Source organism: Chaetodon auriga, chromosome 12 (assembly GCF_051107435.1).
Source record: "Chaetodon auriga isolate fChaAug3 chromosome 12, fChaAug3.hap1, whole genome shotgun sequence".
NCBI lineage: Eukaryota > Metazoa > Chordata > Actinopteri > Chaetodontiformes > Chaetodontidae > Chaetodon > Chaetodon auriga.
Window position 1 is genome coordinate 11,289,208 of NC_135085.1, and position 25,375 is coordinate 11,314,582.

General features: G+C 44.1%; 3 protein-coding genes across 3 annotated transcripts; 2 read left to right on the forward strand and 1 right to left on the reverse strand.

Annotated features, from left to right (window-relative positions):
• Nucleotides 1-371: 371 nt before the first annotated feature.
• LOC143328951 (AP-2 complex subunit mu-A-like) lies at nt 372-13,082 on the forward strand. Its single transcript, XM_076744482.1, has 12 exons — nt 372-506; nt 1,992-2,113; nt 7,664-7,929; nt 8,131-8,213; nt 8,790-9,114; nt 9,617-9,761; nt 10,090-10,107; nt 10,656-10,775; nt 11,021-11,156; nt 11,246-11,343; nt 11,541-11,652; nt 11,870-13,082. The coding sequence occupies exons 2-12, from the start codon at nt 2,040-2,042 to the stop codon at nt 12,002-12,004; spliced, it is 1,512 nt and encodes a 503-aa protein (XP_076600597.1). The 5' UTR covers nt 372-506; nt 1,992-2,039; the 3' UTR covers nt 12,005-13,082.
• A 218-nt stretch (nt 13,083-13,300) lies between these two features.
• Nucleotides 13,301-20,987, reverse strand: pcyt1aa (phosphate cytidylyltransferase 1A, choline a). The gene is made up of 9 exons (XM_076744483.1): nt 20,593-20,987; nt 17,938-18,051; nt 17,548-17,647; nt 17,346-17,462; nt 16,866-17,017; nt 16,621-16,699; nt 16,366-16,508; nt 16,029-16,217; nt 13,301-15,719 (listed from the first exon to the last, which is right to left on the reverse strand). Exons 2-9 carry the CDS (start codon nt 18,049-18,051, stop codon nt 15,498-15,500), a joined length of 1,116 nt encoding a protein of 371 aa, XP_076600598.1. The 5' UTR covers nt 20,593-20,987; the 3' UTR covers nt 13,301-15,497.
• Nucleotides 20,988-23,233: 2,246 nt separating this feature from the next.
• LOC143329241 (uncharacterized) lies at nt 23,234-25,231 on the forward strand. The gene is made up of 4 exons (XM_076745050.1): nt 23,234-23,279; nt 24,007-24,051; nt 24,315-24,463; nt 24,560-25,231. The coding sequence occupies exons 1-4, from the start codon at nt 23,234-23,236 to the stop codon at nt 25,229-25,231; spliced, it is 912 nt and encodes a 303-aa protein (XP_076601165.1).
• Nucleotides 25,232-25,375: the final 144 nt, after the last annotated feature.

The window sequence follows — 25,375 nt, forward strand, 5'->3', positions numbered from 1 at the left end:
ACAAACGCTTCTTGTTTCATCTCAGGGAAATTAGTTTTCTTGCTCCAGTTCATTGAGGGTGTGAGCTAAAGAGCAGCTATCCGCCTCTGGAACTTGAAAAGTACCACTGTGTTCCCCAAGAACATTTAAATAAGCAAGTTGGACACGTGCCAGCATGGTACCAAATTCATTTAAAAGAGGGGAATCGCCCGCCGTACTGTCTTTTATAGTTACCATAGACATAACAATTAATGAACTGCCATGAAATTAATATCTGACCAGTAGCCAATGTAGCTTATCATAACAAGGCCTGGGTGCGGTTAACACATCGCTCCTGCCGCGCCTTTTCCTGTCACAGCGGAACGGTGGTGCGTAAGGACGGCGGGTCAGCTGACAGCTATCAGAGGACCAGGAGGAAGGAGCGGAATTAGCGGGTGTGTGAACTGGGAACCCACTAGATCCTGACATAGGCTATATCCGAGGCAAACGGGGAGAGAAAGCCTGTTGGCGTTCGTGAGAGAACTAGGGTAAGTTCACCAAAGTCGAGACGGTTACATGTTTCTCGTCAAAATGATCAACTGTATTCCGGTAACCGTTTAAGACAGCCGTTGAAAGTGTTTCAATCGGTGGCGAAGCTAACATTAGCAACGTTAGCTTGCTGCCGCTCCGTTAGCTAACGTCAAGCTAGCAGCGGCAACTGCTACGATAACGGAAAGGTGTTGTTTTTTGCCTTTCTAAATAAAAGCACATGGTATGCTATTTCTGCAATATTGTAGCGATGTAGCCTTATTGTCGACCGTCAGTGCTAAACTCAAATTGTTAATTTGTAAGTTGGCGACATGTTATAGTTCTGCATACTGTACGTTCGTCAAACGGTCTGATTTTCTTCTCACCGGAAGTCCATTTAAATTTCGGCACGGCTCGACGTGTTCGCTGAACACCGCCAGTTAGCCTGCTATCGTAAGCTAAATTAGCTAGCTGCCGCTTACTCGATCTATTGCCCATCACTTTGATCATATCTGAAGGTCAAGCCTCCATCAGTGTTGTAGCCATTTAAGTATGTTTAAAACAAAGCCTCACAAGCAAACCTGTCCCTCACTGGTCGAGGAACAAATGGGGAAATATGAAAAATGTATGAACGCTAGGAAATGGCCCGAGTGAGCAGACATCTTGACTTCGGCCAATAAAAGGGCGATTAAACCCGCTCACGTCTTGTGCACGGGTTATTCGATCACGACTCAGGAATGTCCATACGAAGAAATTATTTTACTGAACTTAGGCAAATGATTGTGTCGTACACCTCTCTTTGCACCGTGTGTTTAAGTTGTCTGGCCTCTGTCTTCGAGGAATTCCAAGCATGTCCTTCATCTCCTGGTTTCCAGAAGCTTCATTCTTGAATGAGGACAAACTCCTATGATTTGTTGGTCTAAAACACAAACACTTAACACTAGCCGTCTGAAAAGCGTCGCTGCCTCTGGGTGAATTTTACTGTGTATAGGTTTTGATCTTTGAATTTCATGTGTAGTCTAATCCGATCCAGGGTGCATCTGGTAGTGAAATGCAACCCAGTAAGAGCAGCAGATTTGTAGCCGGCAACCTGGTGACACCCTGCTTCAAACTGGTGCCAGCTAATCTGCTGTTAATTCCTACACTGGAAGAAAACAAGGAATTGGCTGTGGTGAAGATGGTGGTAGTGGAATCATTGAAGTCTGTATCGGGGTAATATTTGATGCATGTGTGTCTATGCACATGCAAGAATCAAAAATGAGTCACCACAGTGGGGCAGCTGCAGGGTACATTCAACTGGCAATAGAGTGGTGTGTGTGTGTGTGTGTCTGTCTGTGTGTGAGTGTGAGAGAGGGAGCGACAGAGAAAGCGGATGTGAGGGACAAGCGCCTCCCTGTACTGTTGGTCACTCTTCACTTCTCACTGCTTTCACTTCTCTATCACCCCTTTTTCCTTTCCCCCGTTTCCTTCCTGCAATCTCTCGCTCCATTTCTGTCTCTTCTCAGGCGGGGTTTGGTTTCACCATGGCCAGTTGGGACTGAGAAGCAGCCACAATGATTGGAGGATTGTTCATCTACAACCACAAGGGGGAGGTCCTCATCTCCCGGGTCTACCGAGATGACATTGGGTATGTTTTACAGTAAAGCAAAGCTGCTATAACAGTCCTACATTTTGTCATGTCCTCATGTCAGTGACGAGGTCTGGTGGGGTCGCACAGGTTGGGATTGATTCTGAGGGGATGAGAGAGGATTACGCCCCTCCTCCCTGCTAAGAAGTTTACATTTGTGTGTTTTGTTATCTCCTCTAAAATGTGTTTGAAAAAGTAGTTAAGCCAGGATTACATTTAGGACAATGTCGTTAACTGTTAAGTAGAGTTGGGCGGTATCCAAATTTTGATAGCATCAAACCTTCCCCACATTTTCCCGGGGTATACGGTATTACCGTGACTAATTTAAAAATTTGCAGGGCAGTGTGACATGCACACAGTTCAGACGGTCAGTGCTCACGCTAGGAAGCACCAATCCTAGCTTGTAGCACACCAGAACGACGGGGAGAAACTCAGCTAAAAGCCTCTACCAAGCATTGCAACCCAAACGAAACATAATTCATACCTCAAGAAATTATATGGGCATGTAATGAAAATAGCGCACGTCAGCGTTACTGCATCTGCTGATTTCACCACTTCACAAACCACACAAGCCTGGTATCATATAAAAGCAGAGAGTCTGCTGATGACGAAGATGTCTGCCTCCTCACTGTGCGATGAAAGCTCGGCGAGCTAGCAGCCGAACAGTTAGCAGAAAAAAACTTTGCTAAATCATAAAGTATGTCTTACCTTTGCTGTTTTGTGGTCAAAAGTTATATTCCAGCTCAAAAAAAACGCTGCTAATGACTCTGTGTTAGTTTGAGACCAATCACGAAGGTGCTGGTTGTTTACATACAAGAGGAGGGGGTTTCTAGAGTGGAGGGAGCGCTCTTCATGCGATAACCTAACTCTGGGGTTTCTTCCTTATGATGAATTTGGGCGCTGCCCCTCAGATCTCTTGACTCTGACTGGTCAATTTAGGTGTCGATCATCAAAACAGACCAATGGGTCGCTGAGCTATTGACCGGTGTAACTACGCAGTTAGTTTCACCGCTCCATCTCATTTACACGTGAATGAGCAGAGCGCTCACAGAGGACCCTGCTGATAACGGTACTCTGCCCAGATGTGCCTAAATGAGCGCCTGGACATACCTGTGTTAAAACATCTGTAAAATTGCTCAGGTTCATTTTTTTAGCATGTACTTTTGCACACTTTTACTTTTGTAGTTTCTCTCACCTTTTTCTCGAGTAAAAATTCAACCAGATACATTGAACGGAGTGGACTTCATTTTTGTTATGACGATGCTACAATTATGTTAGGCCCTTATAGACCTATATGCGCAGCATTTTTTTTTTAATGACGGAAATGAAACTGATACCGTTGCTATTTTTAGATACCGCGGGATACCTTATTACCGGATTACCGCCCAACCCTACTGTTAAGCCTCTTTCACACATAGTTCCCGGTAAATTGCTGGGATAACCTTTCAGGCACTCCTAAGGATTTTAACTATTCTCTGATGCAGCTGCCTCTCTCTGTCACATACATGCACTGCAACCTGAATTTATGTAGACATTACCTGGAAGAGCTCTCTGTGAGAGTGCAAATGTTCAAATCAGTTGGACTGGACGGATGACCCTGCCAGCACCCTAGTACAAAGTCTGTGTAATGAGCCCATGTGTGAGTAGAGCAGGTTACTATCCAGAGAATTCACAGCGAGCGTATGGACGTGTTGATGACCTTGATGGCCACCCCTCACCTAAACCAACTGGAGCATTTCCACTAGACGAGAGCGCGCCTGACAAGGACAGTCTTTAGATGTGTGCTACATGTGTCAAAGGGCAACTCTGGACTTTGTCCAGAGCTCATATGAAAAAACTGCTTCTGTCTGTAGTCAGCGCTCTGTAGTCTAGCTCATTGTCCCGCCCACAGCATTATCTGACTGGTTACACGTCACGAGTAATGGCCTATCAACACTGAAGGCTACTGTGCCTCAAACAGGCAAAAAGAAACGTATGTGTAGACGAGCTGCTCCGGTGAGTGAGTGAGTGAGTGAGTGGAGCTAATGGATTATGAAGTACTTTTCTCTTTATGAAAGTAACACAAGCAATTGACCCTGGAGAATTTGGATGCACTAGAGCAAATGGACTAACCGATTAGCAAACCAACCAGAAGGAATCAGCCCTACTATTCACACATGCAGCTTCATTCAGGAACATTTCCGTCTTGCACCTCTTCACACGTCATGGCAATGCCAGAATAGACGGGACAAGGGACAGTCCAGCAAATGGCAAAAGCAAACCTTATGGATGTCAACCACCATAAAAGTCAGCAGAAGAAGATGGGTCAAGGCTGCATGGGAAAAAAAGGCTCCATGGGAAAACGTCTTTCTTCAGATGGACATAACCCTTTATATCCTCGTGCCTGCAATGTTGCCGCTTGGGTTCACAGCACAGCCGTACCTGCATTTTCCCTGGAATGTTACTGGGTCTTCAGGTGGGAAATTGGCGAGACAGATTTCCCTGAATATCGATCCCTGTTTCCATCCACACATGATCGCATGCAGGAGATGGTCCTGAACATTTCAGGGATAGACTGCATGTGTGAAAGGGGCTTTAGACAAAGAACACAATTTATTAATGAATATAATAACATGCAAAGATTCTCACAGTAGGTGAACAATAAAATACAAGCGACTGTAATACAAAACACACATAAGTACAGTTATGCTCAAACAGGAAAAATAATCTCTTGACTCACATTTTCCCATGTTATGAGGTAATGATTTGGTTCACTCATGTTTATCAAACCACACCTTCTGTTTAAAAGATTAGGTGTAGCTGTGTGAAAAGCTCTTTGATTGACCTCAGTGTTGACAAAAGACACAAGTTATTAAGTATTACTATGTGGACATGAGTTACTGACGGCAACCACCCTTTTACTCTCTCTCTGTACATATCTATATATATCTCCAGCCTAAGATGGACGACTAGCGCCCTGGCTCCTGGCTGAGTCATATCCAGCGCAGACTGGGGTGATAGACTGAAAACTTAGCCACATGTGACCTCATCACATTGTAAAAGATGTGGGTCAATGTTTGGTACTTCACACGTGTCAGATTAAAGGCTACGTCCACATAGATATGACAGGAACTGAGCCGCGTGGGCAGAAGAATATACGATCTGACTTATATACTGTCTCTTTCTTCTTTTCCTCCTTTCCTTGTTTGTTTGTGACTCATTGTTGACGTGATTCACTTGTGATGAAGATACCAGATCTCCATGCTCACACCCAGCGATCACTCTGTGTTTTGTGTAAACCCAGCCACAGTCGGTGATTAAGTTGAGGGTAGACCTACAGCGAGGGCTGGCGAGGGCACAGGGGTAGAAATTGATTTCCTAGAGTCAATCATATGGGTCCACACAGCAGCAGTGCTGGGTCAGTACGTTATTCTTTTGTGCAGACTCTTAACATTTTATCTCTTGAGCCGTTTTTACTGTAATTGTAGGATTAGAGGAGCAGAGAAGAAATAAATATACCATACCAGGATCGCTTCCGTCATTTGTCCTGAGCCTAGGTAGCAATCAGTAATGTAATCGTGACTGCTCTGTGATTAATCATTGCTCCCTCCTCCGAGCAGCAGCACAAATACATCTGCTCACCTCTGCCTCCTCAGACTCAGCTTAAAGTGTGCGACAGAATAGCAACGAATATGTGCGAAAAGGATACAGACTGAATTCAGGCCCTCACGATGACAGTTCACTTTGCTAAAAGGTGGAAAAAAAAGAGGGAAACTCATTTTGTGAGACTCTCATGAAGACAACAGCCAGAGAGATTTCTTATGTTCAGAAAATCTTGAAGTTTTGTCTCCACGTGTCCACTGTGGTCCCTGCATCAGTCACTGTTGCTGCAACAGTGCAGAGTAAAGCAGACACATAATGTAGCTCTCGCGCCTGCAGTGTATGTGCTATAATGTTATGTTTTCTATTGAAATAGAGCTTTTAGTTAAAGCTGCAATAGAAACGGATCCACTTGAAAAAAAATCAGCCGTTTTGAGAGACACTAATGAATCAAGATGGCCTTGCTATGCTGTCGTGACGATAACACACAACTACTGACTTGTTTCCTACATGTTAGGTGTCAGTGATGGCGTCATAATAAACACCATGTTACTCACCTTGTCTGTGTACATGATGCACGAAAATGTCTCTTGTGCATTTTTGTCTCTCTCCTTTTACTTCATCCTTTTTTTCCTCTCTATCCTCTGTATCACCATTTTCCTCCATCTGTCCATCTTGGCCCCTGTAGGAATAGGTAAGAGATGCTCGAGCCTATCAAGCATGATCCCATCCCCTCTCATGGCCACCGATCAATGACTCCCTGAAACCCCTAACTGCATGCCCATCGATTCCACAGTCAACTTCCTGATACTTCCTCCGAGCATGAGTCACCTGTCATGTCATTACAGTGGTAAATGAACCACCATGATACTGAGATACAACAGCCAATCAATCAGACCCAACAAATTCAGCCACTACTAGAGCCCTTCAGAGTACTGATGCTCACAAACAGCTCTACCAGTGTCTAAGCATGTAGTCTGAGCATGGGATATGACAGATAAGTGGTCCTCTCATTCTTTGATTCTGCCCTTATTTTTCACAAAGAAACTGAAAGATCGTTTGAAATGAATTTGATGGGGTCTCATATATTCAGGTTTGATAAGGAAGCAGGTCAGTGGACAAGGCGGACATCATGGCAGCCTCCTAGACTGACATATTGCACTTTTGATGACATTGTGTAAATGATTTCTTCTTGTACGTCTCCATTACATTTGTTCTTCATAGTACCGTTAAAAAATGGGAGCTGTCAGTTAAAGAGAAGTTGAATTGTTTACCTGCCGGCTTGGTTCTTCTGACATTAACATTGTTTAAGGTATTACACGTTTTTTAGATACACTCAGCTGAGACTATGCCAGCTGTTATATGCTGATGATAGTAGTCTTGAATATCAGTAAGGTGGACAGTTTGTGTCTCTAAGACATTCTCTGGTCTTTCTCAGTAGGATTTGGCATCCTTGCATCCTCTGCGCTAAGCCCTGTTATTTATATATCCACTGTAATCAGGCCAGTGTTTCCCCAATGCATCGTGGTGCTGAGATATACTTTCAGGTGAACTTCAAAATAAACAATTAGTCCAACTTAAGATCAGATTTGGAGCGTACATGTTTGTGTTTTTCCCATGGAGTCTGTGCAGTTCTGCTGTAGCCTGGATGTCGACATAAACTCTCAGAGCCTTCCTTCTCCTTCCTGGTAATTATCAGCATTTACACAAAACAACACTCCTTACTGCTGTCTAAATGCACCAGCTTGAGGCGTCCTCTTCCAGCTCAGTGTTTTGATTATTGCTCAGTCCTTGAAATGGGGGGACGTGTTGTTGAGGTCAGAAGAGCTTATTTATTGAGTCCAGTGCAGGACTGGATATCTGGATATGGTTTTTTTTGACAGTTTCACAGGAACAGTTCTCTCAGCCCCCTACATAAATGCCTCTCTCTCTCTCTCTCTTCCTTTATCCTTGCCCTCCCTCCCGTCTCAGGCGTAACGCGGTGGACGCGTTCCGCGTGAACGTGATTCACGCCCGGCAGCAGGTCCGATCCCCGGTGACCAACATCGCCCGCACCAGCTTCTTCCATGTCAAGCGCTCCAACATCTGGTTGGCGGCGGTCACCAAGCAGAACGTCAATGCCGCCATGGTGTTCGAGTTCCTGTACAAGATGTGTGACGTCATGACGGCCTACTTTGGCAAGATCAGCGAGGAGAACATCAAGAACAACTTTGTGCTCATCTACGAGCTGCTGGATGGTAGGAGGCAATAATTTGTTTGTGTGTTTGTTTCTGCTCTTGAGGGACCCAAAAAGTGGCATCAAGCACAGATTTGTAATAATCTAGTGTCTCACTGACTCACCCGTCAGCACTGGTTCTTTCTTTTGCCACAGTCCTAGTTTTTCCTTGTACCCATCTTATCTGTCATGAACACTTATCTGTCCGTGTTTGCTCATACAGAGATCCTGGACTTTGGCTACCCCCAGAACTCAGAGACCGGAGCTCTGAAGACCTTCATCACCCAGCAGGGCATTAAGGGACAGGTCAGTAAGACAAGTTTAGTCTTCATTTACATGTCACATGAGTCAGTGAGCTTGATCTAGGTTTGACATTTTTCTTGGACCGATGTCCTTGACAAAAAGCCTGGTCTATTTCCAGTCCTTTGTTTATTATAACCCATTGGACTAAAAGTAGCTGCTGTCAAATACACTACCACAACATTTGATTACACTGGAACCTGCAGAGTTCCTGAATGCACGAGGCTGCGAGTGACACGAGACATGGCACATCGCTGTTGAAAGCAATGCATTTGTAAATTGAGCCGTGGCAGAGGAGTCTCACAGAAATACAGTGAAGGTCACACGTGACGAGCAGTGTCTCGGCGTGGGTTCAGCAGGCTGTCTGTTAATGTAGCAACATCCAAATATGTTTGTCATGAAAACTGCAAAAACTTTATGGCATGTGTTTGTGGATTTCTGTTGGATTTAATGAAAACAAGAAATATCATTTGACTGTGGGCCTCCTTTAGTGTCGACTATAAATGCTCACGTTTATTATGTTAACTAATTTTTCTCTCCTTGTTTCCCCCATCTTGCCGCCTTGGATGCTTCATAATTCAGCACCAGGTAATAAACATCACACATTGTAGCTCAGTAAGATTCATTGTATCCGCGTGTGGCGCCGTGCCATATTTGCTTTCCGCCCTGCTCATGATCCCCCTTCATACCTTCTTTCTGTTCTCAGCCTTCTCAGCCTATCAGCCATCTCCTTTTGTTAGCAGTGATACAGTTTCTCTTCCTGTCCCCCAGACAAAAGAGGAGCAGTCTCAGATCACCAGTCAGGTGACGGGGCAGATCGGCTGGCGTCGCGAGGGCATCAAGTATCGCCGCAATGAGCTTTTCCTGGACGTCCTGGAGAGCGTCAACCTGCTCATGTCGCCACAAGGTTTGTTTACACAGCCTTCCCTAACTGGGCGGGGACTGCTGACGTGAATGATTTACTGAAATGTGCCGGTAGTTCACCACTTCCTTGTTAATATTGATTGATTTTTAATGTTTATTTCTCAATATATCATGTAGAGCTGGAGAGAGTCTCTCCTGTAGCATTGATTTATCTTTGCCAGTCAGTTAAGAACCAGTTTCACCACAAGGTCTGTTCTGCAGCTGTTCTGAGGCTGTCTGTCATATCACACCATCATCATCTTCAGTTTATGTAGCTGGAGGGAGTGTACAGTTTCATTGTCAGATAAAGACGTGTTTCTCATTACATGATAAGAAATTCCAATCTTGTCTTTTGATTTTTGATAGCATTGTTACCCTTTTGTTTACATTTGGACCTGTGAGTGTCGAGCATAATTAGACTCCTCAAAGCAACAATGTGCAGAGAGCGAGGTGTCATTTGCAGTCTGTCCAGCTCTGGACTGACTTTTCTTTCCCCTCCTGTCCAGGCCAGGTCCTGAGCGCCCACGTGTCTGGCCGAGTAGTGATGAAGAGCTACCTGAGTGGAATGCCAGAGTGCAAATTTGGCATGAACGACAAGATTGTCATCGATAAGCAGGGCAAGGGAGGAGCGTCTGATGAAGCAGGGAAGAGGTGAGCGGCACGGCGAGGCGGGTCAGCAGACGGCAAATTGAATGTCAGAAATCAACCGTATTTTGATAAGCAAGGCTGAGAATGATTAGCAATTTATTGAGAGTTAGTGCTTTTATGTGATTTCCTGCTTGAAAAGCCTGACAAGGAAATGTATTGCTGAGCCAGTTTTTAAGAGGCCACCTTGTCTGTTAGCCCCGTGTCTGTGTTTTCAGTGTTGTCTTGCTGTTTACAACAAGACAGGCTTTACAATTTCTTTTTAATTTTTCTTTCCTTTGGATGCATCTCTCCTTTCTTTCCCTCTCTTTCTTTTCTATGTGCTGTACCTCAGTGATTTAGGGGGAGGAAGGTACTGTACTGATAAGTGTCCTCCACCTCTGCCACCTCAGCACACACACACACACACATACACACACACACACACACACACCTTGTCTTGTCTAAGCCCTTAAGCACATTAAGAATCTGTACATCTCATGCAGTGTTGCTCCCCACACACAAATCAAACACACCTTGTCGACTCTTCAGTGTACTGCCCGGTGGTTGTTTGCCTATTTTGTGGAATGGTTGGTTTGTTTTATTCCCCCACACCTACCTGCTTGACTTTTAACTCTTTAAACACCTAACGGGGATTGTGATTTGATTTGTTGCACAATAGTGTCATTTTTATGTTTTTAGTTTTTCATGTCTTGTTACCAGCAGTTGTGTCCCTTCGTGTGCTCATATCTTAATGTTTCCTTTTAACCTATGGACATTAGTTTAGGGAGAGTAGTAGTCTTATCTTTTGAAGAATCGGTGTCATCATTATTAGATAGAATTTTTTTAATAATAAACAAGTGGACTAATCTTCTTTCGTCTCCTTTGTGTGTGTCTCTGATGTGTTTTTTCTGCCGGCAGTGGGAAGCAGTCCATAGCCATCGATGACTGCACTTTCCACCAGTGTGTGCGCCTCAGTAAGTTTGACTCAGAGCGTAGCATCAGCTTCATCCCCCCTGATGGAGAGTATGAGCTCATGAGGTCAGTAGATGGATTTTTTTTTAAAATCTTTTCAAGCTTTTATTTGTTATTAAGCTGTCCAGACAAGAGCAGACTGTGACTGAAAGCGTTGGAGGGCACGGGGCATGAGATTTAATGTGCAAACCATATTACATGTATGCCAGTTTGTGTCGGCGTGGTCCCTATATCTTAAGTTTGTACTGAGAAGTGAATGAGAAAGGCGAGGATGAACGTTTTGTGTGTTCTCTGCCCCTGTATCTCTGCAGGTATCGCACCACTAAAGACATCATCCTGCCGTTCCGAGTTATTCCTCTGGTCAGGGAGGTTGGCCGCACTAAACTTGAGGTTAAGGTGGTCATCAAGTCCAACTTTAAACCCTCGCTGCTGGCCCAAAAGATCGAGGTGAGCTCATCTCATCAAATGTCATCAGACCCCCTTTGGAACCCCTCTGCAATGGTTGTTTTAACGTTGCTTCATTATTGACTCCTCAGGTGCGTATCCCAACGCCCCTCAACACCAGCGGCGTGCAGGTGATTTGTATGAAGGGAAAAGCCAAGTACAAGGCCAGTGAGAACGCCATTGTCTGGAAGTGAGTCGCAGCTCGGCCCGTACATTCACCAACAAATTCACTTTTCTGCTTATGTCCAGTTAATGATCAACAGCTTCTCTTTGGTTTGTTTAACCTCAGACACACAGTCATCTCTTTTGTAAACCCTCTTATTTATTCTGATGAGGTTTTTAAAATGAGGCTTTACTGTTTGTGTGTGTGTGTGTGTGTGTGTGTAGGATCAAACGCATGGCTGGGATGAAGGAGTCTCAGATCAGCGCTGAGATAGAGCTGCTGCCGACCAACGATAAGAAGAAATGGGCCAGGCCTCCCATCTCCATGAACTTTGAGGTCAGAACACATTGATAGTAGTTTCTCTGCCTTCCTCTCTGTCATACACACACTCACTCAAGTCTGATCCCAGCAAATCACAACCTGCTCACCTCACACACGCACACAGACACACACTCAGAGGTCACGGCTGCAGTAAGAACCCAGCAGCCCCTGCGTGCTACAGCTGCCAGCGTGTCCCGACACGTCCTTAACCCTCCTCTGCTCGTCTCGGCAGGTTCCCTTTGCTCCCTCTGGTCTCAAGGTGCGCTACTTGAAGGTGTTTGAGTCCAAGCTCAACTACAGTGACCACGACGTCATCAAATGGGTGCGGTACATCGGCCGCTCCGGCATCTACGAAACACGCTGCTAAAGCTCAACCCCGCCGGGCAGCGATCTGACCACTTTTCCCCCCCATCTATCTTGTTAAGATTTTTTTCTTCTGCCCCTTCCTACTTTGTCTCTCTCCTCCCCTCAACCCTTCCAGCTTCTCTCATACAACCCCACCCCAGTCCCCCTCCACCACCACCACCACCACCCCCCACCCCTTCCTAACTAGGTGTCGGAGATTGAATTTACATCGTTAAAAAAAAAAAATATGATATAATGCACAGATATATGCAAAATGTGAACCATTGTATCGTATATATCTCGTAGTGATGAGTAAACCTGTAAACCAACTGGTGTCCAAAAGAAAAAGACAAGTGATGTAGGTGGGAACCAGGGGGGAGAGGACTGGAGGCACCCTTTAGGCGTCTTTAAAGGGTGCCCTGTCATGTTTATTCAGTGTTATTGTTCCGCCATCTTCTCTCCCGTTACTTTAGAAGCCCAAGAAGTCCTGGAGTTAATCTCTGGTATGGTGGTTTGTAGCTGTTGTGGTTAAAAACTGAATCCTGATATAGTTCCTGTGTTTGAACCTCTGTCTCAGTAGAGTCTCCCCATCAAATTGAGATGCATTGTCTGATTCTGTATTGTGGACTGATTGATATTTGATATCTGTGTTTTTTTGGGAATGGTCATGGATCAAACGTCTCATTTCAACATCTCTTTCGGGTAGTTAGGAAAGATAAGATAGTGGCCGAGCTGTTTTTCCATTTCCTGGAGACTGTATTGTTTCGTTCCCTTGCTTTTTTTCCCTCCTCCATTAGTTTACCAGCAGTCAGTGAGGTCAAAGTGAAGTTAAAACATTGGGGAAACATTCCAGACAGTTTTGAGGTTTGACCATCATCCCGATAAGCTAGTACGTGACTCAGATTTCCTGTTTCTTAAGCACTAAGATGAACTTTGTCACATTATTTTGATTGAAAGATGCTGTGGGGAAAATCTGGCGCTGGGAGTATGTTTGCAGTGAGGTGAGGTCTCCCCCTGGTGTTTACCTCATCACTGTCTGCTTCTTCATGTTTGTAGCCCTGGTGACCGTTCTGTCCAATAAAATCTGACTATATAACCAACCCTGCCCACCCTCTGTGTGTGCGTTTTCGTTCGGCTGATGTTATTGGAGATTGTCTTTATTCTATTGTATCACCGTTTCCTCTTGATATTGTTTGAAGTGAGGGAGGGGCTGGTGTAGGAACAATGGATTCTGGGCGATGGTGGACTGTTCGTTTGAGAAATATACTGGCTCATTACCTAAAAGCACAGCAGACAATAATTGATTGGGGTCAAGAAATGCTTTGGCCAAACATGTTTTAATACATTGTTCCTGACTTGCTCTTCCTCTACATCCAGGACATCAAACAAAAATAACCCAAACAGTAAAATAACATGATTAAAACACTTGCTGTTAAAAACATTTCCATTTGTTCTTAGTAGTAGTGGCTGTTTCTGGGCTGCCACTCCAGACTCCGCCACCTCGAACGTCTTACTGACAAATTCACACTGATTTAAGGGAAGCGATTCCACAAGAATCGAGACGAGGCTTCCCAAGAGTAGCTTAGCACCAAAATCTAGGCTAGTGTTCCTCTACTAATTATACTTGTTTTGTACTTTTAATACCAAAAGTAGGACTTCATAACTGTGGGAATCCTTTTTCACTTATTCCCCGACCTTTAAAATGACTTGCTTTTGGGAAACCAAGCTTTAAACAGATGAATCCAACATTTATATTCCAAGTCCTTGACAGTATTGCATTACATCTTCAGGTGACCTGTGATGTTAAAGTTTTCAGTTATGTAAGAGACACAAGACATGCTTTTATCAGCTGAGATGCAGGGCACACCGCGAGGCCAGAAAATCTCAAATATTTGACTCACTCTCATTGTCTCGGTGCTGTGACAATGGCTCTGTTCAGAAAGGAAAAATAATGCTGCAACTTTGTGCTCATCTTAGGAAACTGAATCCGTTCGGGGAAGAAGGAGGTAGCTACATAAATGTTGATCTGGTGTTTCATTAATGCAGAAATCTGGACCCCTCACACCACATGTGACACAGTCTGCATCTAAACTGATGCACATTTCTCCTGTAAATTGGTGTAAACTCCAAATCTGTGCATTTTTGGGACGACTTCTGCCACGTATGCATGCTGTCAATGATTGGGCCTCATTCATGAAGCAATCTTATTTGTGCTTGTGACTCCAACTAACAAAAAGATGTGGTTTCTTCTAAGAAGTATGGCATTTCAACAGTTCTCAGGTCTTCATTGATATATGACAACGTAATATCTTCTATTGTCATCACATGTATCTGATGAAAATTCTGACTTCAGGATCTGCATCACCAAAAAATATACATATGTAACTCCAGCCCTGCTCACGTTGATTCACCGCTCAGACTGTCAAAGCACTTCTAAACAGGGGTTATTAAGATCATTATCTGTACAGACGATAAGGAAAGAGGGAATCTACAAAAATAAGAATGTCTACGTCAACAGTTAAATGGGTCATCCTTGCATGACTTTCATTTACGCCACAAGAAAGGCGTCCAGTCTGAAACTAGTCTTCCAAAGACTGAACCTTGTCAGCAGACAAATAACATTTATTACTACGTGTATGCAATTAGATCACAGCTGAACCCAGATGTGCAGTATTCTGTGGAGAACGTTGACAGAAGACATTTCAAACATGCTGACGAAAGAGCTTGCACACACAAACATCACATGCACATACACACGCACACACATAGCCCCGAAGCAGGCAGACAAACGTGGGAGTGGGAAGAAGCTGCTGTTTAATAGACATCTAACACTCGACTCTTAAGATTCACCTCAGACTGATGTAATCTGGAGTTCCCTGTTATTAAAAAAAAAGACAGGTTGGTTACGTGTTACGATGAGCAGAATATTAACTGCCTCACGAGCAGATCGTTTAAAAGTCCAGTTTTCTGACCCGCTCTGAAAAAACCTCCTCCAGAGACATCCAACAGTGTCTCCATGAGGTCTCAGCTCAGCTCTGCAGCACCACAATAAATGTGCTCTTCCCACAAGTGACCAAAAACCTCCCGCTAAAGCCATGACAGAAACAAAAACACAAACTGCTACCTCACTGCCATGCCAACCTTGAGAATACCATCATAGATGGAAGAGTGCACTGAGTGTAAGCCCTGCAAATATTCCTAAGTGACAGTGAGCAACTAATAACTTCAACATCGAAAGTGGCCGAGATACATGAGTACTTTTCAAAGAACGAGTGGTAACTTTTACTGACTGTGACACAAGAACCAAAAGAACAAAACTGGCTGCTGAAAAGAGGAGAGCTGGAGAACCTGGCTGCTCAAGTGAACGGGACACTGAAGTGCTAAATGTCAAAGTAAATCCATACACAAACAAAAAATGGAAGCAGGAGCTCAATGAAAACCATGTTACTCGGCAGCTCAGTTAACCGGCAGCACTGACTGCGGCGCCCGACACGAGTGGAGAATTCAGACGCGCTCTAGTTTTCGTCGTCCTCGTCGTCGTCGTCATCGCTGATGAGGTATCCGCGGGCCCCGCTGTGGTGGGGCGGAGGCGAGGGAGGCGGGGAGGTCTTGCTGAAGAAGGGGAGACGGAAGGTGGGAGAAGGGGAGCGCTCCTCGCGGGTGGGGCTGCTGTCGGGGCTCTGTCTGGGGCTGATGGCCTGCAGCATGCGGCCCTTGCCTTCCTTCAGCATGTGCTTCTGTGGAGGTGAGACGGAAACATGAAGACATCATCTTTTATATGGACACATGCTGGTGAGTGCCTTTTAGTTCATGAATGTTTTCATACTCTCCAGAAAGTGAGCGGTTAAGCTCCTAACAGGACAGAGGTGGAACAATGTCTCGATGTCCTGATATTAAGTGTCAATGAACCCTCGGTCGACGGGTTATAAAGCCTTCCATCCCTCAGCAACATGTCTCCCAGGCCATCAACAGTGTAAACAAGGATGTGTTCTCAGCCACACTGCCTGATTAAAGAGTGTTGAAAGACAGAACAAAACCATCCTCACCAGAGCTCCCTCAGGGCCAAACATCTGCAAGAAGTTGCCAATGAACTCTCTGGATTTCTCTTCCCATTTCTGGATGAGGTCGATGCTCTTCTCCTCCACCTTCTGGACGAATTCTTTGCTCTTCTCCTCCACGTCACGCACCTTCCTCTTCACCTTGTCCACACGCTCCTGCAGGTGGTACTTCTTCTCCTGATAATAGTGGGGACAGCAAAGGTGACAAGAGGAGACATGAATTACCTCTCATGCCAACAACTGCCAGCACATTACCAGCCCTCTTCTTTTACCCGACACTGTACAGTTACAGTCACACAGTTAAAACCAAAGCTACGTTTCATACATTAATGAAGCTGACGTTGAGTTCCTTTGCTGTGTATCCTCTCTGCAGGTTGCGTCTGACGTACACATCATAGTCCCGGACTATGCGTGTGATGATGTCAGAGGTGGAGATGCCCTCTGTCCGCTGGGTGGGGGCGAACATACCTGTGGAGGGCAAGATGCAGCTGATGATTGCAGTCTGCAGATTTCATTTAAGAGGTTGCAGTAATAACCTATTCAGGACATGGAAGGAACTTAAATAATCAGCACCACTCACCAGCTTCCTTGATGTGCTTGTACACGTCATCGCTGCCCGCTGAGGAGTATGGGATGTCGTCATGGGCCACAAAGTCAATCTGGAGAGGTCATTACAACATACATCAACACAGTAGATTCACATCTACAAATTGTACAAAAACAAAAATACACACACACACACACACATAAAAAAAAGCAGGGAAAAGGTTACAGAGGTTCAGATGTGGTGGCTCGCCCACTCATTTCTTGACTTCATCCACTCACGCGATGTTTTGCGAGGAACTCTGGTGTTAACGTCCAGGGAGCGTTTCGCACCACTTCGTCCACATAGCGGCAGTGTCTGATGGCATCGTAGCGCTCGTCCTCGTTCATCACCGTGAAGCCCTTGTATTTATGGGTCAGGTCATCACTGCACACTTTGAATAGTCACAAAAACATAGAAGGTACTGTTTAACCATGATTAAAAGCCTTACTGTTACTTCAGCTTAGTTTTTCTGTGTTGCAATGAAAAAAACAGCCCTACTTATCCTTCTCACGTATGAAACAGCCCTATGAATAATAAGTCACAGTTCTTTATCTTGCACTGTTATCAGTTATCTAACTTTTCCCAGATGTCTGAATTCATCAGACTTGCACTGGGAGTATCTCGAGTGTCTTCCTGTTTTTTTGAGTTTCACAGCAGCTGATAAGACGTCTGCAGCTGTGACAGCCTACACGGACACAGACACAGACAGACACGCTTACCTCCGACGATGAGGTGCGTATTTGGGAAGAGGCATTTCGCCTGCATGAGCGCTCTGGCGTGACCTGAATGGAAAACGTCAAAGATTCCATCTGCGTACACCCGCACCGGTCTGTCAGCTGGATGGAGAGAGACGAGACATCCACAGATGAAAGATGCACTCTGTACAGACATCAACCGAGAGACTGAAAGATTCAGACTCACGTGGTGTTCCCCTCTTAGCCTCCTCCATGTTGACTCTCTCATAAGGTTTACCATCAGCTGGCTCGAGCTCATCTGCGAAAGGTGCAGGGTGCTTCAACCCCTAAAAGACCCACACCGACAGAAGACAAAGACTTCAGCAATCGAGGACGTCTTCTTTTCATCCACACAGAAATCAGAGCTGTACGTTATAGTGAATCATTTTATCTTCCCTGGTGGGATAAAATAAAATTAGGATGCTCTAATTTTGTGATATTCTTTCCTGGAACGATGTGATGTGTATGTACTGTGGGACATTAAAGGTCCAATCACACCTTAAGTTCCAACTTCTCGTCGTTCTGTCAGCCCACAGAAAGCACTGGACAAACAGGCACAGGCACACAGCTAACTCACCACTGTACATCTGGGGATTTTCCCAAGCCTCTCGCCCTCCTCGGTCTCCCCATTGGAGCCGTCTCTTCTCCTCTTTCTGGACAGCAGCAGTCCGCTGGAGCTTTGAGCCTCCATCTGTGTCAAAATAAATGCAATTAAAACACAGCATACTTCACATCGACCACACGCTGCTTTGCCATCTTCTAGCAGGATTAAAAGAGAGACACACAGACACTCAGTTCTTCTCTGTATAGTCTGCCCACATTCGAGACATGAACTCTATGCTACATAATTATAGTAAGCATTATATAACATATAGCACAGGCAGACTGTAAATCTCGAGAGCAGTGAGGTGATGGCAGATGACACATCTTCAGTCAACTCTGACCCTGTAACAGAGGGAGAATTAGAGAAGTATGCGTCTCGGCTCAATGAACCATGCGTTTGTTTTTCAGTGACACACATATGAAGGTCAACGGAAAATGGAGCAAACACCACCTGTTTCAACACGAAACATTTTGTTCCTAAACATACAGATAATTAAGCATGTCCAGCCTTCACTTCAGGTTCCTGGTCTGGTCTGCTGTCACGTCTGAAGTCCAAGCTAACGTCACATTTAGCATCAAATGATCAGACCCTGTTTCACCAGACTTCAGCTGACTTTGTTTTGTAACAGCCAGCTGGATGACTTTCTTGTGACCACAGAGGCTGGTATGTTTAGGGCTACTTTTAACCAAATACAAAACTTTATTGTCCAGTAGAGCAAGAAAACGCTTCATGCAGGCTTTCAACGAGCTCAACGTCCTGGATATCTGTATTAGATAATATAAAGCTGGGCTGAAAAGACTTATCATTTTGATCATCGACTAATCTGCTGATTATCTTCTCAATTCACCCGTGAATAGTTCGATCTATGAAACATCAGAAAACAGTAAGACCAAGGTGACATTTTCAGATATCTAATTTTGTCCAAGCTAAAGTCAAAAACCAAGATATTCTATGCACAACTATATCATTACATCAAACAGAGAAAAGCAGCACATTGTAGGAACTGGAACCACCAAAAGTAAGAAAACAAAAACAAAACCTTGCTTGAAAAATGACTTAAATGATCAATCATCAAAACAGTTGAAGATTAAGTTCTGGTTAATTAATCGACTGTGATGAACCAAACACACCTGGAAGAGTCAAAGATCAGTAACTATAACCGTCCTGTGTATCCCGGTAGAACAGGACCGAGGCCCAAAATAGCCGTTGAATTTTAACATGCCATTAAATTCCTTTCACAAGGTTTGACACACCTTCAAAGATCGCATCCACAATGACAGCGTGACATCCACCCTGTCTGTCCAAATTTAGTGGAACAATAAAAAACGACTGCTGGAATCCTCCTGCAAGGGCTGCTGTGTTATGGGTTAAGGCTCTGCCCCATTCCACACATTCCACCTCACCACCCACAATGAAGGTACGGGTCATTAAAGGGACGGTTCATTATTCCTAAATGTCTTTCCTTGTTGCTTCTTTAACGCACAGTTCTGCCCGAACAACCCTTGGCAAGACTTGGGCTGCTGTGTCAGTTATGAAAGTGTGACTCAGTACAGCGAGTGACGGACATGGCCGTGCGCGAGCCTGGTGGTGACAGCTACCTGATCCAACACTGGGCACTTGCACAAGCAACCCCCTGCCTCTTTCTCTTAGCAACAGCTGAGCCCTGAGAGTGAGAAACCCTGCAGGGCTCTGACACACCGACAGAAGATTTACATGAAGTGCACATGTCATCACAACTGAGGCAGCCGGCTAGAGTTAAAAAGTAACACAAGGACAATGACTTGCATAACCAGATGCTTTGCAGCAGTGATTCATGATAGCCACTTCAACAGTATTTAGTGAGAAAATGCCTCTCAAAAGGTAGATCTTAAGTGAAAAATGCCAATTACAAGTTCCCACAGCCCAGGATGAGGTTTTCACACTGTTCATTCATTTACTAACTTTATTTGTCCAAAACCGAAAGATATCCTATTTACAACCCTGTTAAACAAAGAAAAGCAATAAATCCACACATCTGAGAAGCTGGAACCAGATAATGTTTGACACTTTGTTTGACAAAGGTCTCAAATGACTAACCCATGAATCAACTCCTTGTTTCAGCACTGGGACTACTCACTGGAAACTGTGGTTTTGAGTAACAGTGTGAACATGGAGATCCTTCAAAAAGTCAGTGTTGTGTTATTGTGCTTACAGTACAATTAAAGCACAAAAACCTAGAGTCCATTTCGCTATTGGTCCAGTGGAATCCATTCCTGGCCTCCTGATGGGTCCCGGACCACACTTTGAGAACCACGGGCTTCACTTACATTTAACATAATGTTCCCAATGTGTGCTTTCTGTTTATTGTAACAAATCACTTCATGTTAGATATTAGATCACTTAACGTCACATAAACAGACACAAATATGCCAAAAGTTGTGAAACTCAATGACAGAAGTGAAACCAGTAACCAAAACAGCTGACAGGGGAGTTGAACTGGTGACACTGTTTGGGCAGCTGAACTGTCAAACCCCGGCTTACTGGACGCTTTCGTCTCGGGCAAAAATTCTTAAAATCAATACGCTAATTAATCCGTATTAGTGATGTTAGCTAACTTTAGACAGCTACATTAAGTTCGTGCTTACTTACCGTTCAGTCTTTTGCCCGGAATACTGATTTGAAGGAGTGGGCGGCTTCCTCGCCTCGAACCACCAGCAGGTGAACCAGCTAAATACAAAAAGCCAGCTAACGCTGCTAGCTACCGTCGAATGCTAGCTAGGAAGCTAGCTGTCAAGCTGGTTGGCTTGTTAGCTAACTTTAGATGTTAGCTCGCTGGTTAGCTGACACCAGCAACAACGGTAAGAACGAATAATCCCGTGTGTCCGACGCTCTGGTGCTCGCTGTGTTGCTGGCGGAAAACTGCTACAACCAGAAGGACAGACAAATTATCAGTAGTTACAGCTTGTACTACAACGCTGACAGGTCAACTACACAGGAACTACAAAACTTCGACAAGGAACTGACATAAGGAGTCAGACATTTCCGGTTTTGAATCGTACTGCCACCTAGTGGAAAGACTGTATGTGGCAGAAGGACACTTCAGGAACACGTCTTGCATTTGATATAAAGCAACATGCTTTCCACAGACGGCAAATTATGGACAAACCACTTCTCAAATGGAAGTTATAAACATATTTTGTATTCTATATTATTTCAGTTATTCATTGCATTTTTCCACTGGTGGAAAAAGTATGAAGAATTTTAGAAAATAAAGCAGTACAAGCATAGTGCAAAAAATACTGTTACAAGTAGAAGTCTGACATTCAACATCTTACTGAAGTAAAAGTATGTAAGTGTTTACAGGCAAAATTACCTCAAGTAACAAAAGAAAAAAAAAAATCATACATTTCCTATGCAAAATCTCAGTCTGCAAAGTCACCAGTGACTATAGCTGTGAAATAAATGTAGTGGAGTAAAAAGTGCAATATCTCCCTGTAAAATGTGGTATAGCTATATTGTTGCTTAGAAAAGACAGCACACAGGCACCATAGGTATGAAGTGATCCTCTGTCCTGCAGAGAGCTCCAGGACAAGGTATAATTTCTCTTGAAGATCAGAGGGGCACAGGCTGTGATAATTGACACCCTACAGGTGGTGGTAAAGTTGTGCAACACACGCTGTGGTACATTGCAGTAATACAACTATTCCATGGTCTCCTTTATTAACAGTATGACTTGAAATAAAGAGCAGAGAGCAATAAGGTGATTGGCCACAGTTAAGAAGAGTATATTACCACCAAGGAGAATGCTTTCAGGTCACATACAATCATCTCCCTAAAAAGTGTTTTATGTATGTATATTGTAATTTTTAAAGCCATTGCAAGTGTGATAGTTCATTCGTAAGTTTATCGCTTCAGTGTACTATCAAACTGACTAAGACTCATCCAGACTGACTTTAACCAGTGGTAACAAGTGCTAAACTGATGGCTCAATTTGTTGTTATATAAATGATTACATTTTGTCAATATACAAAAGTGTTACTCTGACAAGCCTGCAAAAATGTCAGATTCCTGAAGCACCTTTTTTTTTCTTTTTTTTTTTTGCCCGACTTACACCATCTGCAAAACAAGTTGATTTATTCCATGAGGCGGCTGGTTGTCTCACTGTACAGGTAAATTAAATGTATATCATTTAAGAGTAACAGGTACTCTTACCCTTCCATTTCTGTCGTAGGCACAGAGCAATTAGAGTATGACGCTCACCATTAGCCACCTGGTAGAACCCCTATAGACTCCCTGTCTCCTTCTTGCACTCTTTGATCGCAGCTTTACCTCCTGGTTTGAAGGACAGCATTTGCTTCAGTGTTGAAATGATAAACACTGCGTCAACAGGCAAGAGTGGAGGAAAATGAAGACAGTCTCAAGAAAATTAAAGAATGCAATGAAGAAAAGGTTAATCAGCTAAAAAGAAATGAAAAAAGCAAAGTTTCCAGGTTTTGTCTCTGACTGAGATAGGAAGGACACAGAGTATAAGATAAGGGAAAAGAGGTTTGGGTGGGAAATTGCCAAACTTGTAAACACAGAATAAGAACTCTGAAACTTATTTTGTGCAGTTATGTGTATTTTTGCTATGCAGGCATTCAGAAATGCTTGTATCAATGTGGAAACCAATAAAAATGGTGTTTTGAAGTCTCTAGACAAGATTTCCCAGGCTGTGTTACGTTGACTTGGTGCTTAGACAAGCTAGCCCATAATTCTTGCATATTTCTTGGGGACTTAAACAGCAGTTGACTCGGCTCCCCCTCTGTTTTTTGACTGGTCAAGACCAGAGTTAAAAGGGCATATCCAGCTGTTTCCTGACAGAGGGTTAATTTTTACCTGCCAGGCATGTTTTGTCAAGAGTGGGGCTACAGTAGGATGGTGCATCTCACTGTATTTTGCATATTTTGTCCATGAAACAAACAGAAGTATCCATGTTTGACAGCTAAAGATTTAGGAAAATGCTTTTTTTTTAATGCATAGATCCTGCCTCCACTGGTGGCTTCATCCAGGACTATGACTGGTCTGCCTGTGCACCCAGGAGGTGCCCTGCTCTCACAGGGCTGTTTTCTTGCACCTTTACAAGAGTCACATTTTGTTTGAAGCTGGTCTTTTATTGCTGTTTCATGTTCAGTGTGCTAATGAGCTCTTCCACGTCTCAACAGAAAAAGCATGAGGGGTGGAGTTAGGCCTGCTTGCCGTTCAGTGGCCAATGGACAGGCCCCAGTATTAGCAGCAGTATTTATGAACAGTTATGTTGCGCAAAGGTTTAGACCAGGACTTGGGAGATGCATCTGCAGGTGAGCAGTTTCGGTTTTCTTTTTCACTTCAGTAGCTGTGTCAAGTGTAAAAGTCGAGCTGTTCATATGAGGCAAAATTTGCTTTGAACTGACTTTTTGTCAGTTCACTTGGTGCAGAAAATAATCTGCGAATGCCAAAGCAAAAGAAGTGAGATTGGTTTGACTAAACTGCTGTAATATAAGGTTCTGTAGTAATTGAAAAAATATGGTTGTTACAGGAATCTTAGTGGCAGGTGATTCTTTTTTTTTTTTTTTATTCATGTATTTTTAGCTTTGCCAGTGGAGTATCTTCACCTTGTGGTTCATGTCATGGAGTGTGATACTTTCAACACATATTATGGATTATTTGATTGTCTGTTTTCTGAATAACAGCAGTGATGTCGGACAGACAGACTGTAGAATAATCAGGTTTTTGCATGATTTGCAAATGCAGACTTCAAGGATGACCTCCCTGATGTCCCTGTTGAGGGCGCTATGCTGCCTGCTGCTAATACCAGGTTTGTCTATGTAAAATGCATGGAATTAATCCTCTTTCATGTGACCTTTGTACAGGAGTTCAAACTTATTCATTAACAGATGAATGATGACAGCATGGGAAATTGTAGTTCTTGATATCTCTGTTCACATGAGTTGAACGCCTCCTTTGGTCGCTGTGTAATGCTTTGCAGAGTGAAGTGTCGCACTGCTCGGGGTGAGTGTCTTACATATGTGCTCTGCCTCCCTCCAGGTTTGCTTGAAGCAACATCTCTGGGGAAATTAAAGAATCCCGGAAGTATGTAATCTGCCATCTTATTACAGATTGTAATCTTACACACGTGTGCTGCTAATCAGAAATAGACAGAAACAGAAAGTGGCTTGTATTCATATTCAATCATATTATCATTACAATAATACTTTTTGTCATGACTATTATATTTGTTGGAATGTTTCTAGATGCCACTGCTAATCTCAAAAATCAAAAAAGTACCTCACAAATCAAAGTTTAAATGATTTGTTTTTTCCCCCTTTATAATCCTTGACCCTGTTCTTTCACAGGGAATTCGGTCAGCATTGACTCTGCTCAGGCACACGATTTCTTGACCAATTCTCGACCTAAGAGGAACACTGACCCAAAGTGGTACAGAGGCACTCCTGATTTTCAGTCCTATTACCGCTACTACAGCAGTATAGGGCACATTGAAGGAGTAAGTTATGGTCGATTGGACAGCCTTACATATGTGGTTCAACTTGAATTTCACCCTTCAACTAAAAACCTTTTTTTCCTCTCTGATATGTTTCAGATCTATGAGATTGACAGGATCAGGATGTTGTATCAGCAGATGCGTCACTTGGAGTTGATCTATGGCCCAGATGCCTCCAGTTACCAAAGTGTCATGGGTGTACTGACTACAACTGCAGCACCAACTACCACCACTCAGCCTCCTCCACCTCCCACCACCCTTGCTCCGACCCCAGACCCTCTGGAGAATGCTCAGAGGATCTATCTGTGTAACCCCAAAGACCCGCTGTGCAAACCTCAGATCGTCTACCTGCCAGCAGGGGCTGTTCCAGTACTGTGTGACCCACGACTCAACCCCTCCTGTGGGCCCAGAACAGAGGAGGAGATAAAAGCTGCTGCTCCTCCCCAACCACCCGCTGCTCCTCCTGCTCCCAAAAAGTCTGCCCCACCTCCCCCTCCTGCTATCACTGCTAAAGGTATGGAGTATGACTGTGACCCATACTGGGACCCTGACTGTCTCATCGATCACCCTCCCCGTCCTATCCAGGAAACAACCGAACCAGAGGCACCTGCTGAAGAGAAGGTGGTGAAAGAGGAAGTAGCAAAAGCAGAGGAAAGTGTCCCTGCAGCACCAGACACCCAGAAACCCCTCTCGCCTTACTTTGACCCTTATGATTTCAAACGTGACCTTTATGACCCCTTTAAATATGCCAACCCAGCTCCCGAACAGTAAAAACGAAGGGCTTAAGAAATGATTCTACATATGGTAAGACTACAAAATAAATCAAAGACCAAACCAAGGCAGGACTGTGAGCATCTCCACATTAAAAACAAAGAGGACGAGTCAAATCGTGCAAGTCATCCAATGTTTTACAGG